This window comes from Pyxicephalus adspersus, chromosome 10 (genome assembly GCF_032062135.1).
Source record: "Pyxicephalus adspersus chromosome 10, UCB_Pads_2.0, whole genome shotgun sequence".
Classification (NCBI taxonomy): domain Eukaryota; kingdom Metazoa; phylum Chordata; class Amphibia; order Anura; family Pyxicephalidae; genus Pyxicephalus; species Pyxicephalus adspersus.
Window position 1 is genome coordinate 22,959,138 of NC_092867.1, and position 17,026 is coordinate 22,976,163.

The 17,026-nt window shown below is 36.2% G+C and overlaps 2 protein-coding genes across 2 annotated transcripts in view; one reads left to right on the top strand and one right to left on the bottom strand.

The window, feature by feature from the left end:
* The window catches only part of SLC35G1 (solute carrier family 35 member G1), a gene marked incomplete in the record, with an annotated part of 20,070 nt that extends 10,658 nt beyond the window's left edge, over window positions 1-9,412 (top strand). The window contains 1 exon segment of the mRNA XM_072424088.1: window positions 4,912-9,412. Coding sequence (XP_072280189.1) covers window positions 4,912-5,668 — 757 coding nt within the window.
* Window positions 9,413-11,599: 2,187 nt separating this feature from the next.
* Window positions 11,600-17,026, bottom strand: part of LOC140339385 (alpha-2-macroglobulin-like) — a 48,564-nt gene continuing 43,137 nt past the window's right edge. Inside the window, exons 32-36 of the mRNA XM_072424087.1 lie at window positions 16,444-16,534; window positions 14,860-14,928; window positions 13,830-13,932; window positions 12,524-12,565; window positions 11,600-11,816 (exon numbers count right to left, since the gene is read on the bottom strand). Coding sequence (XP_072280188.1) covers window positions 11,791-11,816; window positions 12,524-12,565; window positions 13,830-13,932; window positions 14,860-14,928; window positions 16,444-16,534 — 331 coding nt within the window. The 3' untranslated portion in view covers window positions 11,600-11,790. The remainder of the gene's footprint in view (window positions 11,817-12,523; window positions 12,566-13,829; window positions 13,933-14,859; window positions 14,929-16,443; window positions 16,535-17,026) is intronic.

A 17,026-nucleotide genomic window follows, 5' to 3' on the forward strand; every position in this document is an offset into this window, starting at 1 on the left:
GATCCAGCAAACCTTGAATGGATCTGGTCCAGGATTGGAAACATTTGCTAACAAATATCAAATGACTTTGAAGAAATCCATTCCAGGTTTGCTGGATCACCTGATTTAAGTTTATCCTTTCCAGTCTTGGAGAGCTTTAATAAATCAGGCCCCTAGAGTGGGAATCCAGTATCTCTCAAGCCTAAGGGCTACTTCATATTGTAGCATGTGCTGTACTGTTCTGCTGATTGTCAAATCAATCAAACTCAATGCATTCCCATAGCATGAACAAGCCCTATACTGCACAACCAGGATGCAATCATATGTTGTGTGTCTTTATTTGAGCAGGAATATACTGATGTGTTTCACACTAAGGTGCCAGTCCTAAAGAATGCCTTAACCCAAAATCAAAATCAATGACAATGCAAAGAAAGTCATTTAGCAAACTTAGCCTTTTGTCTCATACAACCATTCACTGTTTATAAAACATCATTTTAAAATCACTACGATAATAACCATTTTATATATATATATATATATATATATATATATATATATATAAATTGTCCTATATAAATAGTGCATATTATATCTAAATTATCAGACACAAAAGATCCTTCAATAAACACTCAGTACATCTAGTGGTGAACCTGAATCTCTGTTACTGTTATAGAGAACAAAAATAATCAACAGGGATTTTTTAATAAACAAAAATATTTAAAATAAAAATAACTTTATTAATAACATTTGGATGTTACTGTTTTTATTATTATTTTAGTGTTTGGTTTTAGATCTTCTTTAATATATTTTATATAATACCAATTTAAACTTACATTTTAAAGCAGTTACACAAAGCTCCTGTTTATAAAAAAAATTGGAGAGCAGGAAAATCTCCTTTTTTTGTATTTCACTTTTAGAAACATGGTAGTACCTTGGTAAAAGTCCTTAATCTGTTCCAGATCCTTGGACTTATACCAAACAGGACTTATACCAAACAAATTTTCCTATAGGACATAAAAGGAAAATGATTAATCCGTTCCCATGAAAAAGAATCCTGTTGGTATTGGCATATTATACATTGATGGGGCTGTATAAAATAATTTAAACACTGCCTAATACTAAACTACATAGCTACAAAAGCAATTAGATGAAATAAATGAAGATTTAACCTCACTTTAGCTTGCTGAGAAGAGTTGAGTGCCTACTAGGATGGTGCTGAGAAGGGTGGAGGAGGAGATGTTATGTAAGTCACAGAGTTATAGCGCGGGTTGTTCACTGAATGGTAGGAACTGGCGTACTGACGCTCGTGGGCACTCGTGGCTTTGTCTCGAGAGAGGTAAATAAGGGTAGTGCGGTGGTATGACTCATTTTGACCCATACAAGTTCTAGCAAAAAGGTTGTATACCAAGCACAGGTTGTATACCAAGCACAGGTTGTATACCAAGCACAGGTTGTATACCAAGCACAGGTTGTATACCAAGCAACATTTTTTGTATCCAAACAGGACTTATACCAAGTTGGACTTATTCCAAAGTGGACTTATACCGAGGTACCACTGTATCTACCTACTACTGTGTTGCTTCCTTGTACATAAAAGGATTTATATTATTAAAACTGTAAGTTCAGTTCCATATAAAAAAAATATATATATATATATATATATATATATATATATATTATGCTATCTGTTAAGTATAAGTATGTTAGGTATTTCACGTACCTAGAAACTGATGGTAAACATATATTATCCTCACCAATTCAATCTGACACAATTTATTCTAGCACTCATACGTATATACCAGTGTTTCTTGACTTTTTGTTTTACATGTGGGAACCTCTTAAAAATAACTTGCAGGTTTTCAGAGTACCCCTACAATAATTACTATATCCACATCTCATAATATATTAGTGTGATGGTCAGTTGGAAGAATGTCACCATTACAGATAGCCACAAAGATCATTGGTGTCATATAAACTGACCTGAGAGGTGCAAATTATTCATTGCTCAGGGAACCCCCAGAAACCTCTAGATGAACCCTGGTTGAGAAACACTGATATATACTATCATAAATGTCTATATTTATCAATAAGCAATATGCACTTTTTTTTTATAAAGTATGTTTTGATTAAACATTTTTTACTCTTTAAATATGTTACATTTATAGCTAATATCCAATAATACAAGACCTCTGTGTGCAGGTTGGAGAAGCTGTATAGAAATCTGAATATCACTGAATTTTACCTTGATGGAATATATCATTTAGGAACAAATCTAGAATGCCCACCTGCCCCAACTAACAATAATATTTTTACACCATGTGTTTTTAACATTAATACCAATAAAATCCTTTGACATATTTGTACTCTTTTTAGGAGAGATATTACCCAAGTGGTTATTTTATCCCTGCTAACCTCTAGCTGTATGATGCACTAAGTATTGAACCTAACATTCTATGCATGTTACCGTATTAATATTGTATTTAGTATTAAATTAGTAAGGATAAAATCTTTAGGAACAACCCTGGGGCCACAATCGGCCATTTCAAACTGTGCTGACTACGTGGCCTATGCAGCAAACATTAAACATGTGTTTTGGTGCTCACTTAACCTACAGAATGTTTTCTGCAGAGACCTTAAAGTTTGCACAGTAAGTGTTGGAGGGCCTTATGCAGTCTCGGGTCCACAAAGTGGGCACTATGGATTTATATCCACATGTTATCAAAGGTTTTTCATATAGATGTAAAGTCATTACGGCACACCCCTAAGGAAGCAAAATTGGCGAAACGCGTCGGGTAATAAGGGCTACAACAGTTAATTTAAAGACACTAGTTGATCTCTTGCTTAGTATATGTAATTCCAACCCCATGATTCCACAATGGGCTTGAGGATATGCACATTAATTGTTATTTATTTATGTATGAATGATTGTATAAAATACATATTTATTGTTTTTTTTTTTTGTTTTTTTTTTAAATGTCTGAAAACCCCATCTATTCTCCCCCTTTTCAATTATACATAAAAATGTCTACAGGGAAGCCACTATATATTCTTTTATTAAAATGTAGGGATATGAAAATTTTCTCTAACCACTTGTATATTAGGTTCATTAGTTCATACAGCTAGGAGTTAGGGGAGATAGACTTGTAAAATCTCTTCTGGAAAGAAAACAAATATGTCAAAATGTTTTACTGATATACCTCATTCAATTTAACCTCTTTAAAGACACCAGATTGATGTTGGTGGGGACGGCCAGGTGCTTTTGATTTTGTCTTTAAACACTCAAACACACTAAATTTAAATTGGTAAATTGATATGTGGCATTAATTTTTCTATATACAGCTTCCCCTCCCTGTCTGGATATTAGCTGTAATCATTGTATAATTAAAACGAGTAGAAAAGGTTTTATGTTTATCCACACAGAACATGTGCATATTGTTTATTGATAAATAATAAATACAAATATTTATATTTAAAAGGCTGTTTAGGTATGAGTAAGTGTGTCCATAAGTGTGGATTTGATTTGGTGGCAATAATATATGTTCACCACTAGATGGAGTGCTGGGTATGTGTGATACACAACATGTACACTGATACAACTGGTTAATAAGGATATTGTCATTTTTTATATATCACAAATCTTTTATGTGCAATAATCATTTGAATTTGATTAAGGCTTAGAAGGATGTGGGTCATAAGATAAGGTAAGCACCATAGCTTAGGGTGAAATGTATCAGAATGTTCCTGCGGGCTGTTATATAGACACAAGTTTTCTTGCATCCTGGTTTGTGTTTATCAACTAAATATACATATTTTTTTTTTTTTTTGGCATCCGTTTATATTGTACAGTGGAATTACTGCCTTGTTGCGTAACTGTAGTTGGCTGCCTCCGCTATCAAAAGAATATACTGCTGCAACTTTTTTTCCTTTTTCGGGGCTTTCTTGTTACAACTTCTTTTCCTAAAAATGGTCCTTTCTAATCTCTCTCTCTTTTTTTTTTTAAATAATTCCCAATGCTACTTCCTGTTGGGTGCACAGGGGTGGGGATGCACAGACAGTTCAGACACAGGCCAAGGGGCACAAGAATAGTGTCCAGGGAACAGGGCTCATTAAAAAAAAAGGTAACTATGTATAATATATTGCAACTCACCGGTCTTTAGATTCGCTGGCTGCATTAGCTTTCTTATTTCAGGTTAAGAACATTTTTAGTACATAAGATAGCTGACAACTTTTGAATTCATCTTTAATCAGCAAATGTTGATTACATGCACATTGTTAGCATGGTGGCCATCCTGATACTATTTGGTTGTTTTAGCAATCATGAAGTTACAGAATAATGGTGTTGGAGACTTTACTTATCTCTGAATGGATGCAGTTAGTGGCATCCTGGTATAAGCATACTAAGTGTAATCTACCAACTTCCTGTGAGCCCAGGACATCAAGGCATTATAACCCTGCTCTGGATTAACAGAAGTTTGCTGCAGAGATTGGCATTATGTCACTATGCGGTGCCCTTTATTGCCTTTCTGATGCACATACATTAGAACCCTAATCCACAAATCTCAATTTCATGTTTTGCATTGCATATAAACAAAGCTAATATGCTACTAATATTTTTGTGATCTTTTTTATGAATAAATATGAAGAAATTGTTTCAAATTCCCAAAATAATCTGTTCTGTTCTTGGCTATCCATATGTAAAGTAAGACCAAGTTAGTGACATCTTTTAAAGCCGTACTCGTACACTATAGGACTGGTGATGATAATTATGAGGGATATACTCAGATATACTGGCAATCTGTTGGGTGTCTGTAAATGTAAAAAGGTTTAAGAACTCCACCTAGAAGCATGTATCAGTCATTTGGGCATATTTGTTCATTTTGTAATCACCAATATGTGTTTTACAGTAAAAAGCTAATTGTCTTGTTCTTACAGGACTGGTTTTCTTGGACCTAAGGATCAGAGGATTTTCCTTTTCCTCCGCGGATTCCTTGGCTCCAGCGCCATGATTCTCCTGTACTATGCTGTCCAGTCCATGCCCCTGGCGGATGCCACAGTCATCACTTTCAGCAGTCCTGCCTTCACCTGCATATTTGCCTGCATATTCCTGAAGGAGAAATGCACTGTGTGGGATATAGTCTTCATGGCCTTCACTATAACCGGTGTCGTGCTTATAGCTCGTCCGCCATTTCTTTTTGGGTCAAGAAACGAGGGCTTTGAAGATTACAGTGAGCACCTGAAAGGGACCATTGCTGCGGTTGCAAGTGCCGTTTGTGCCTCATTAACTCTTGTGGTGTTAAGAAAAATGGGAAAGTCTGTCCATTACTTGCTTTCCATTTGGTATTACGCCATTATCGGCCTCATCGAGTGCATCATTGCCTTGTCAATTCTTGGTGAATGGAGTCTGCCTTATTGTGGCCTAGACAGGTGGCTCCTAGTAATTATTGGAATTTTAGGGTTGGGGGGTCAAACATTTCTTGTAAAAGCTTTACAGATCGAGAAAGCTGGTTTAGTAGCCATCATGAGAACAATGGATGTAGTCTTTGCTTTTATTTTCCAGGCTTTGTTTCTCCACCACACTCCAACATGGTGGACCATTGGTGGGGCGCTGTGCATTGTAGCCAGTACAGCCGGTGCTGCTGTTCTCAAATGGTACACATCCTCCAAAATGGCAAAAGAAAGCCAAATATAGCCAGAAAATTCAAGTAAATAGGGCAAGGAAGGACGTTCTTAGGCCACACTAAAAAAAGCAATACGTTTGGACAATCTGCAGAAAGCTGAAGCTCGATGGAAAGCTCTGCATTCCTCAAAGAAGACATGGAGCTGGTGCTTCTACTCATCAATATTTGTCCTACTGTTCATGATAAATTCTAGTCTAGTAAGACTAGAGACCAGCTAATAATTAAGGCCCAATTTTGGGTTTAGCCCCCAATCCCAAAATATCCCAACCTCCCCCATGGTTTCCCCAGCAGTATGCGTTAATTCCCCTTCTACTTCTTGTTTTTGTATATTTACCTCTTGTCCTCAGGCTGGGCCTGTGACAGACTGGCTGCTCTTGCTCTTCAATCTTCTGCCGACATTGAGCAGTCCTCCTCTGATTCTGCAGAGAGCAGTGATGATGTGAGCACAACTCTGCAATAATACACTACAAATAGAATACAACATGGTGGTTTCATCTCAGGGGCCCTACTTTTACAGTATGCAATCAGTATTTCAGGTTGAATGATGCTGAACTTCAACCGAGCAGACTGATTGCATGGTTAAAAGCAAATACTGCTGAAGACAGCTCTAGATTTAAGGCAAACATTGCAGCCTTTGTTTTTTATGTTAAACTGCTGCATTAAACAAAGAGTTGTGATTTACATTGCTAAAGCACAAATATTTTGTGGATGGCAAAATAAGAGCAGATGAATTCGAGACTTGACATATTGACATTTTTTTATGGAAAAGAACAGATTTCTAATTATTTACTGAATTATGATAGCAAAGTTTTAGCTAAGCATTTTCTATTATATATACATACATATATTTATTAGGTTATATTTATTTATAATAGTATATTTCCACAATACATTACGAGTGGTTGAATAGCAAAATTTGATGGCTGCCAAACAGATGAATGTTTACATTTACCAGAGAAGATCATTTATTATAGAATCCAAACAACAGGGAAGTTCAAAATGGTGACCCAGAGCAACGAATGGGATGTCATTTTTTAATAAAGAGGTATTGGTTGGTATAGGTTACTACACAATTGTTTTTTGAGCATGTATTAAACATGCCATGATTATTTTTTATGTCCAGTGTACTATAAATATTGATGGGCACTGGTGGAATTACAGATGTAACCACAGCAATAGAACGTTTTTTGTACTCTAGTATCTAGTTATTGTTAGTGACAATCTATTTGTTCTCTAGGGTAGGGACATGCATTTTTCATTTATATGATACATTGATTTATTTTAATTGTTATCTAAAACTTTTGTAGTGTTTTGAAAGTAGTATAACAGTGTATAGCCTCTTTGAATTTATTATTTCTTTTTATTCAATTACTTATTTAATTATTTTTTTGTTAGTAAGGGATCGATCCCACTAGTGGCTTGTGCTAACACACATGCTGATATGTGGAACTGTTGGCGCCAATGCAATGTGGGTCAGCAGTTATCACTATTAGAACATGCCATGACATTCATTCCTAATGGCATTCAAAACTCCCCTTGTAGTGCAGCACACTGCAACATACACTACATTAGAAAAGAATGATCTGCCACATGGCAATGTGCATGCTAATGCACATGTGTTTTGGAAAACCCAGTGAAGAGCTGTAGTGGAAATGAGTCCTAATTATCTTTAAATTCTCCCACACTCCCATTGTAGGTAAATATAGAAACAAGATATTATCAGAGATGGTCAATGAGATGCAAAAAAATCAACTGCAAGCCACATGCAAACTGTACCCAAACTCTGCAAGTGTAGTTTTTGATTTGCTCAGTTTGAAATAGTGCAATTGGTATGTGCTTTGTAGGCAAATTTTCAGCATCTCACTGATCATCTTGAAGTATTAGTTACAAGATTGCTGTCCAAGAATGGTTGCCCACAAGCCTAGGGCGTTGCAGTGCTTACTCTATGGCCCATAGGCTGCTACAAGGACAACTGGGCATCCTGCTTCCTTGCACTGTCTATTATCATTGTCCACGTGGCATTTCCTTGTACTAGAATCAATCTGTATGAATAGGTCTACAGTGGGCATCCTGCTTCCTTGCACTGACTATTATCAATGGTCACATGGCATTGCCTGGTATTGACATCAATCTGTATGAATATGTATTAGGTTGGATACACAGAATCAGCACTTATAATGGTATACCTTAGCACTTAATTGAGATTTGTTGCATGCTATCTGGGTTCAGCACTGTAGAACAAGCCTTTAGTGGGCTGTACCATTTTTAGTTTGCATTACTGATTTGCACCACACTGCAGCTGCAGTTTTCATTTACAATATGTATACCCTTGAAATAAGAGCTATAATATAATTTCTCAGGTCTTTAATGGTGATGCACCCTAACAAAAATATGTGAGGTGTCATACCGCTCTGACTCCCTGCACTGCTCTGAATTGCCAGAGCTCTTTAATTTAATGTCAAGAGTTGCCTGTCCCTAAATACTAGAGCAAGACCCAATATAGTATGGTAGGAGTGAATTCTGTGAGGGCACTGAGCCACTTGTTCTTCTAGTGTTGAACACAAAGATCATTTCCCTACCACAGGGGAGAAGATAACGGTTGCTGAAATAAAGTAACAAGCTTCCTAGAATTTGTTATAAATTTACATGGAATGGTTTCACAATTCAGTTATCTTCCATATACTTCAGCATTGCCATGTAATTGGCCACTATTAAATCTCTTCCTGAAATATTTGGAGCATCTTATCATTTAAAGCGTACCTAAACTCAGAATTTTCACTTTACATGAAAGCATATACAATCCTGCACAGTGAGATGGATAAGTGTTTTCCCAATCTACGTCACCTGATCTTGCGCCTGCACAATGCGAGAATGGGTGACGTAAGAAGAAGAACCAGGAAGAAGAGAGGAGAAGATGGCGGCACCTGGCACTTCCTCTGCGTCGGGCCGAAGACGTATACCGGGACTACGCGGGACCTGATGGAAGAAACCTCCCAAGGGATAGCCTGATCTGCGGAATTAAAGGTAAGTGGGATTTTATTGTTTTGGGTTTACTTCAGGTTTAAGTAAACTTCTATTCTTAGATGTTAGGTGAGCAGGAAGTGTTCTCTCTATCAGGGTCGTGGATGGCACTGAAAGCCACAATTCCCCCTATGATGGCATCTGCTGCTCCTGATTCTTTCCACTTCTTGTCAATGTGACAGGGGAAGTGGCAGGTGGCAAAACTCAGATATATATATATATATATATATATATAATGTTTTTTTTTGGAAAATTAGCTTGATGTATACTTACCAAAGAATGTCAAGTAAGCAGATAAGGATTAGTTACACATTTTAGCTTAGAAGTGTAAATGGGCCCTTTGTAAAGGAAACTTAACACTTATCTCAATTTATTTGGTGCTTTGCAAACATTTTTATTCATAGAGACAGATACAGGGTATTCTCACAGGTAATATATCAGCTGGCCTGTAAACACACTTAGATCCTAACCAGGAGAACTAGTTTTGTCCTCTCTATGAGAGTATTGTTTTTATGGTTCACCCCTTTTTCTATACTAGTTGGCCACATGGTAGGCCTAGTACTGTAATATATTCTAATTTTAACCAGAAAACTATTTTTCTCTGTTAATTTAAAATAAAATTTGTTGTTTTGTTGTTTGTCTGATCCTTGATGTTACATTGTTCCGCACAGTCAAATTCTTCTTATGCTTATTTTCTTATGTCTAGATAATTTTAATAAAACATATCAATTTCACCTATGTTCTCAATGTGCCTTGTTTTTGCCCTGTTTTTGTTTTATAGGCTGATACTTTGTTGTTGAGTTTGTTGCAGACAAAGATTCACTTTAACAAATTTGGAGCGAATTGCCCATATTTCTATTATATGTTTAATAACCCCCCCCCCCCCCCTCTAATCTCACAACAGCTAGTGGTCTGCTCTACCAATTATTGCTTCCAGCGGCTCCTGACGTGCATTTACAGATTTTCTCTACAGATCCTAATCCTAAGTCTTCACCCTTGCAAGTAGGAATCGTGACCATTAGGGTCTATAAAAAAATGTGGTGAAGACTGCAGAATTACCGTTGGTGGAAGAGATCATTGTCTAGTAATGTGGGGTATTAGTTGAACAGGGGAGGGGGTCAATTTGCCCTAACTTAGAAGTAGTGTTAACCTTTACCATTCCTTGTCCATAAATTCTGCTTTGGCAAGTGCAGCAGGTTTAGGGTCTCTTTATAAATCAGTAAATCTGTCATTCACTTAAACTGATACCAGCTCCACGTGAAATAGAGACACCATTCCAAACATGGATTATCCGAATGCCTTTGGGTGTCAGGAAGGAATTATTTCTTAATGAAACAAATTGGTCCTCACTTCATTGGGGCTTTTCGCCTTCCTCTGGATCATCTGTAGATTTGTAGTAACTGTTTATAAATACATGCTGCCAAAAGCAGCCCGAAAATCTCTACATATCTTGTTTAATTCATTCATTTTATATTTTCTATCTTGGTATGATTTACTGTACCCCGTCTGTTTTACTAAACTATCTGTTTAGCCTAGCTAGACACTTCCAGCCTGAAAACGTGAAAAAGAATAGTTTTTGTTACCTTATTACTGAATGTGCCAAGCTTGAATAAGCCACAAGGAATTTTACTTTTAGGTATCCTTGGTATGTTATGCAGCCAGAAGGTTGCCATATTATCTATTAGGAAAAAGAAAAAACTTCTCTTTTGGTAATGGTAGTAATAAAAGAAATATATTTTACTACAAAAAAAAATCTTTACATTCCTTAACTAAACATAGTCCTCCTATACTAATTAGTATCTACTGAGCCCATGTCACATAGGGTCATGATAACAATTACAGGTCTTGTCTCTATGCCCGATGCTTTTCGCACAATGGCTTCCTCAGGAGATTCAGAGACCAAAGTTGCTGTTAAATAAATGTTGGTTAAAAACAAAAACAAAAAAAAACAATGTTAGTTGCTGCTAGGGTTATCCAGTTTTTTGTAGGGTATTCCGCTGTACCAAACTTCCATGAAGACACACACGGTCCTTTTTTATCCAATTAGACAGTCCCTTGCCCAGATCCGGAGATAAGGGTAAATTTTCACATTGGGACACTTGTGCAATTGACAAATGTCTGAAAGAATATTGTCCTTCACCCAGTCCTTGCCTAGTTGTGGCTAAAACAAAAAAAACAAGAAAATTTTCCTTAACCCCTTTTTTAATCTATTTTAAAGTAAAATTATAAATTTGCCTTTACAAATGAGCACTAGGAGAATAACAATCCAGAGCATTTACAATTGTTATAATACATTTTCAAATGACCCAAAAAGCTCTATATTATCTCATATGTATTACATTATTCAGTGTAGAATAGTTCCACAGTTGTATGTGCATGTTATCTGCTGGATGTGCATGTATGTGAAGACAACTCTTTAAATGAACAGTCTTAAGCCCATAAAATAATTAAATTCACCAGATCGGGATGTGTTTAATATTTGTTCCCCCATCAATTGGGCTGTTCTTTTGCTCACATCTTTTGTATCATATGTATGATGAATACAGTTAATGTTATTGTCCTTTATGTATGCCTATTTAGTACTCATCTTTTGGCTGTTTAAAGTCTCTTTTTCCATACTTGTTTCCTTCTTCATTAGTATAGTTATTGGGGACATGACCAGCTATTTGTTCATTGGATGTTTTCTCTGATTTTTCATGTACAATAATCATAATTATTATTCATAAATACCATTTTTATTTATGTATGCCCCATTGTTGGTGTCAGTGTGAGTAAACTGTTTGCATAAAAGTCCCCAATCTTTGGTTTTAGTGGGAGCAAAATTAACCCAACTCTGAATTAATTTCTCAGTTTTTGGTAGATTTACTCTGATAGAATGACTGTATATATTGTGGCACTAAGTCGTAAAAAAGTCACACCCATTTTACTTATTTTTATATGAAATATTTTTATTAGAAGAACACAAAAAGATGTTTGTGAATGTTGAATATTTCATATTGTGTTTGATAGATTGTAAAATAATAGGAAAATAACAATTGTGTAGTTAATTTGTCATCTGTGTTCTTCTGAGTGCTTGACTGCAGGTTTTGCTCCATTCTGAGTCTTCATTCCTCTATCTTGTATTGTCAACATTCTCACCTAGCAATAAAGCAAACTCATAATAAAGAAATTACTAGTGATACAAAAAATATTTGACATTCTGTGCTGCAGCAATACTGCTAAATATATGTATAGCAAGGCACCACAGTCTAATTTTGCACAGGGTATTTTGAAACCCAATCAGCCCTGTTTGTACAACTTAACATTCTTAAATACTATTAGCTGATTACCCAGCGTTAGAACAATAAATAAAAAAAAGCTATAGTGATTTTCTTGTCTATGGTGTTGTTTTATTTTTTTGCCTTTGATTGAACTCGGCCAATTGCCTTACATTTTCCTGAAGCCATTATTACAGGCCAGAAATTTGTAAAAGAGTCCAAAAAAAGTATGTAAAAATATAAGCAAAAGGCACACTGTCACTGAGCAATACATACACACATACATGCATGCAAATATACCTCTGACATATACCACAGCGCTGTACAAAGATCAGCGGTGCACTAACATGAGTCTGAGTCATATATGTGGCAAGTTTGGTTGAAATGTCTCCATGCCTTTCCTAGTGATGATGGAAAATACAGACATACATACACACATACGATTTATATATATATATATATATATATATATATATATATATATATATATAGATGATTTCTGCTAAGAAAGATGGAATAACAGGACATTTACTGTGTAAATGAAGTCCACAAATGCATAAATTAAATTCTATAAAAGAGCAATCTTACCAGTTATACATGGATTATTATATTCTGCAGCTGCACGATCATCTGCAAGATAATTTCAATATCAGTTTCAGGATGGATTCATTATTTTTTTTATTAACTGTAACATACATACACTGTTCAATAAATAGGGGTTGATAATGACAGATTAAACAGATGCAAACAATGACACAGCAGGGGAGGACCCTGCCCAAAATGATTTGACCACAAAGCTGTAATTTATTTATAATCACTGTGACATATCATCCGTTTTGATGGACTTGATGGGAGCACAAATTTAAATACTTTTACACCAGGTGTGGATAAAAGTAAGTGCAACGTGTGCAGGACATGGGCCCCAGGACCTCCCTTAGCCATAATGGGCCCCCAAAGTCAGGGGTGGTGTTGTAATTGAGCCTCTTCCTGAAATGATGATACCCAAAGGGCATGTACAATTACATTAATAACAGAACAGTGTGATAGCTGTGTCTTTAAAGGCTGCTTGTCATATTCTAATAATTCATGTTCAAACCTTCGTATCTTCTAAACAGTTGGTCATAACAACTTGAAATTTTCATGGTACACAGGATACGCTTATAGCTATTAGTACCCACCACAAGAACAAAATAGGGATAATCATGATAAATAATATGTTAGTTTCATTGTGTTATTTATGACATATTAGTATTTATTGGAGACTTCCAATATTTTACTGTGACATTTCCTCCTGAAGAAGCAGGTTTATCCTGCGAAACACGTCAGACTGTAATAATATAACAAACCTGTGTTGACTCACCTATGTTAGATACTTACCCTTGTTGTCATTTGAACAAAGAGAAGGTAAATGTTTATTTTGTTACAAGCTTTGTGGCGTTTTTTAAGAATATAAATAAAATATTTTGATGTTTTTTAAAAAGAGATATTTTTATGCCACGTAACTCCCTGCTTTCTGGGTTCACCACCTGGGTGAATATTCCAAGGTCTTCCCTGACCACCCTTTTCCTTTTGTGTCCAATATAATTATTAGGGAGGTGGTAACCTTTAATGAAGTATGTATTGTTTGTTTTGGGGGCTTTACACAAGTTTTAAAAAGACGCATTGCTAACTGTTCAGAATAGAGGAGAGCAATATTCCTAAATTAAATACTTATTTGAAGAAAGTGAGTTGTTACAGTGGGGGGTTTTAACCTGTTAATATAGCAAAGTGAATATATAAAAAGCAAAGCGAAATACGAATCTAAATGTTTAATCCTTTGCAGATGAATAATTCATTTTGTTAAGTGAACAGTCTATGTAAATGTATTCAGCACACAACAAATAAAGGGCATTACCTGTTTCATAGTAGTCATACACTTCTACTGTGGCTGGTTTCAGATCTTTGACCTCAGTTTCCCGTTCTACCATGAAAGATAGACTTTTTTGCTGGTCGTCCAACTAAACAGGTAGAGAGAATCATATGATGAGTAAAGGAAAAGCCTAAACTAGTGATTGTGGTGGCAATAGTGTCAAATCTGAAGTACCACTAGGTCCACTTACACTCTACAAGCTCTTCTTCTACTAATTACCTGCTCTTTGTTGGTGAAAGAAAATTCTTTCACCAACAAAAAATTCTTTCACAAATTCTATTAACTTTACCCCCATCTTTTACCACAGCACTTAGTTTAATGTCACTTCTTTTGCAAAGAACTGGAATGTCTTCTTGCAAGGTTTTTCCTGCCCTGGATTCAACAGTAATTTTCCTTTGGAAGTGACAGGAGATGGTGGTAAAATAAGGTAATTTTCACCTGCCAAAAGTATGTGATTTGGGAAAGGGGATTTAAAGAGCATAAGCTTATATTTCATATTAGGCGAGGGTGTGTTTTAATATAGTGTGTGTGTGTGTGTGTGTGTGTGTGTGTATATATATATATATATATATATATACACACACACACAAAGTATGATGTGTACTGTATAGAGGTTTCCATACTTGTATAGCTCCATGTATACATAGCTTTTTCATATTGAAGGTATTATGCACACACCTGGCATTACATACATCTGGTCAGAAAGAAGTCAGCTGGTATATTGTTATAATGTAGCTGGTATTTATTCTGAATTATCCCAGAAGAGATTACAATGAGCAAAATTCCAATGAGATACAGTCATTAATACAAATTAAATAATTGCCCTGTCTTTTCTGGTTTGAGGCTCATGTAATTTCTCAATAAAGACAAATTTATCTTACAAACAGATTTAGGACAGAGCCCAAGTCATCTTGGCTGGTCCAGCCCTGGCATACATAACCAATCATTTCTATCAATATGCTGTGACAGCAGTGACATTAAATTATTGGTACATGTAATGATATTTACATCTTACCTGGTCGAAGTACAAGGTCACCTTATCTACCTTGATATCACTTCTCTTTATTACTTTGTCTTTTTCCAGCTGCAGAATAAAAGTATTACATTTTAGAGAGTTTGACATTTGTCTCAATAGCATGTTTCTATTTAAGCTGCATACACACTTCCAATTTTTATCGTTGGTAAACGAACGACGAACGATCCTGCACGATATCTGCGAACGATCGTATGGCACCGATCCTGTACCTACAGATAACGACACGATCGTTCAAAGATATTGTACACACGATAGATGCGATTGTTTGAACGATACAGGAAGTGACGTGCACCACAGGAAGTGAGCGAACGTTCGTTCACCGCGCATGCTCAGACCATGGACGATCACTGAACGACCGTACACACGATAGATGGTCAACGATCGTCGTCCAATCCGATCCGCCGGTCCGGTCGTTCATTTCCAACGACTATCCTCGTTCGTCGGCGTCGTTGGTTACTTTTTTTACGAACGATTTTTGGCCAATCGGTCCTTCGTCGTTCCTTCGTCGTTCATTTCCAACGATAAAAATTGGAAGTGTGTACGCAGCTTTAATTAAAACCAACCTTAGTGATGTAAGGACCTGCATGACTGGATACATATTAAATGAGTTGTTGTGTCCTGTGTTACATCTCAAAAAGATTGTTCAGAGAATGGGTCTGATTTATTAAAGCTTTTCAAGACTGGACCATTATGAGACTATCTGGGTGATCTAGCAAACCTAGATTAGATCTGGTACAAAACGGAAAACATTTGCCAGCTAATAGCAAATTATTATTATTATTTTTTTTAAATTAATTTCAGGTTTTCTGGATCACCCAGGTTTTCCCATGATGGTCTATTTTCTCCAGAACTTGTATAAATCATGCCCAATGTACAATTGAATTGAAAAATCTGTAACCACCTATAGTCTTCTCAGAGACAACATATGTCTTGTAATACTAGTATGTAATATAAGGGCCTGATTGAATTGTAAAGTTGTAAAAATAGATTTTACAGAGACTTAATTATATTATAATGTGCATGCCCTGCCATGGCCAGTTTTTGATCAGATAGTTTTGTTAATTTTTGGGTGGCGGAAATATTAACTGTTTATGTAACAAGTGTTTTGTATGAGAGATTGTCCATGCATCTGGTGGGCACTTTTTATCTATGGACATTAGGCCAACACTGTCGAAATGTAGAATGCAAATAGCAGCACTGTCTCCCCAGTGACAATAAAAGCAGAAACAGATGAAACACATATGTTAGGTATTTGAAAGCTGCACCTAATGACAAGAAAAGGTTCTGTGATCCCAATGAAAGGATAGATGTCAAAGCAGACACAAATTTCACTAAAAAAAATCCATGCTTGCCTGGCATCCTTTTTCATAAAGTATTCTGGTCACAAATCTATAAACCTGCCCAGCTTTAAGGAGCTACAATAATTCTATGTACGATGTATGCAACTGGTACAAGAGATGAGAACTGTTGAAATTATGATTTGGACTTTATTGCCCCTGGTATCATGGTGATAAGTCGGTATATTACAGATATTGACAGGGTACTTAAAGAACTAGAACTCACCTGCCTTACTGTAGGCTTTACTGGAATAAAACCAGATAGCATCTTCACCTCTAAAACAGCCATGTTGGATTCTTGCCTGGGACCTGTGTACCTGTAAGAAGTAAAAACATTTAATATAACAAATGTTCATGGACCTGAGGCTATTTCCTCTATTTGCCTATTGAGGGTATCCAGATGCAGATTCTAGTTTTTCCATGTCTGGTGGAGTTACTCAGTAAAAATTTTTGATCAATCACCTATCACCATATCTTTACACCGCTATGACTTTCATTTATAGTAGACTTCAGGGTTGTTCCTCTAAATAACCCCCCCACCGGGCACCAGGAACTAAATGTGATTACACATATATTTTTGCCCCGGATTCCTCTTTTATGTGAGGTATATTTGCCCAAGATTCCTCTCCTGTGTGAAGTAGCAGGTGGAAGACTCTCACCTGTGAGATAATTATTGAAGAAGCACTGAGGGTGGGGATATAACATAGAGCCAGGAGCTTAGTCAGTAGCTTGGCATGGAGAGACACAGATAGGTGGACTGAGTGAGAGAGCTCTGTTTGGAGACACAGACAGGTGGACTGTGTGAGAGA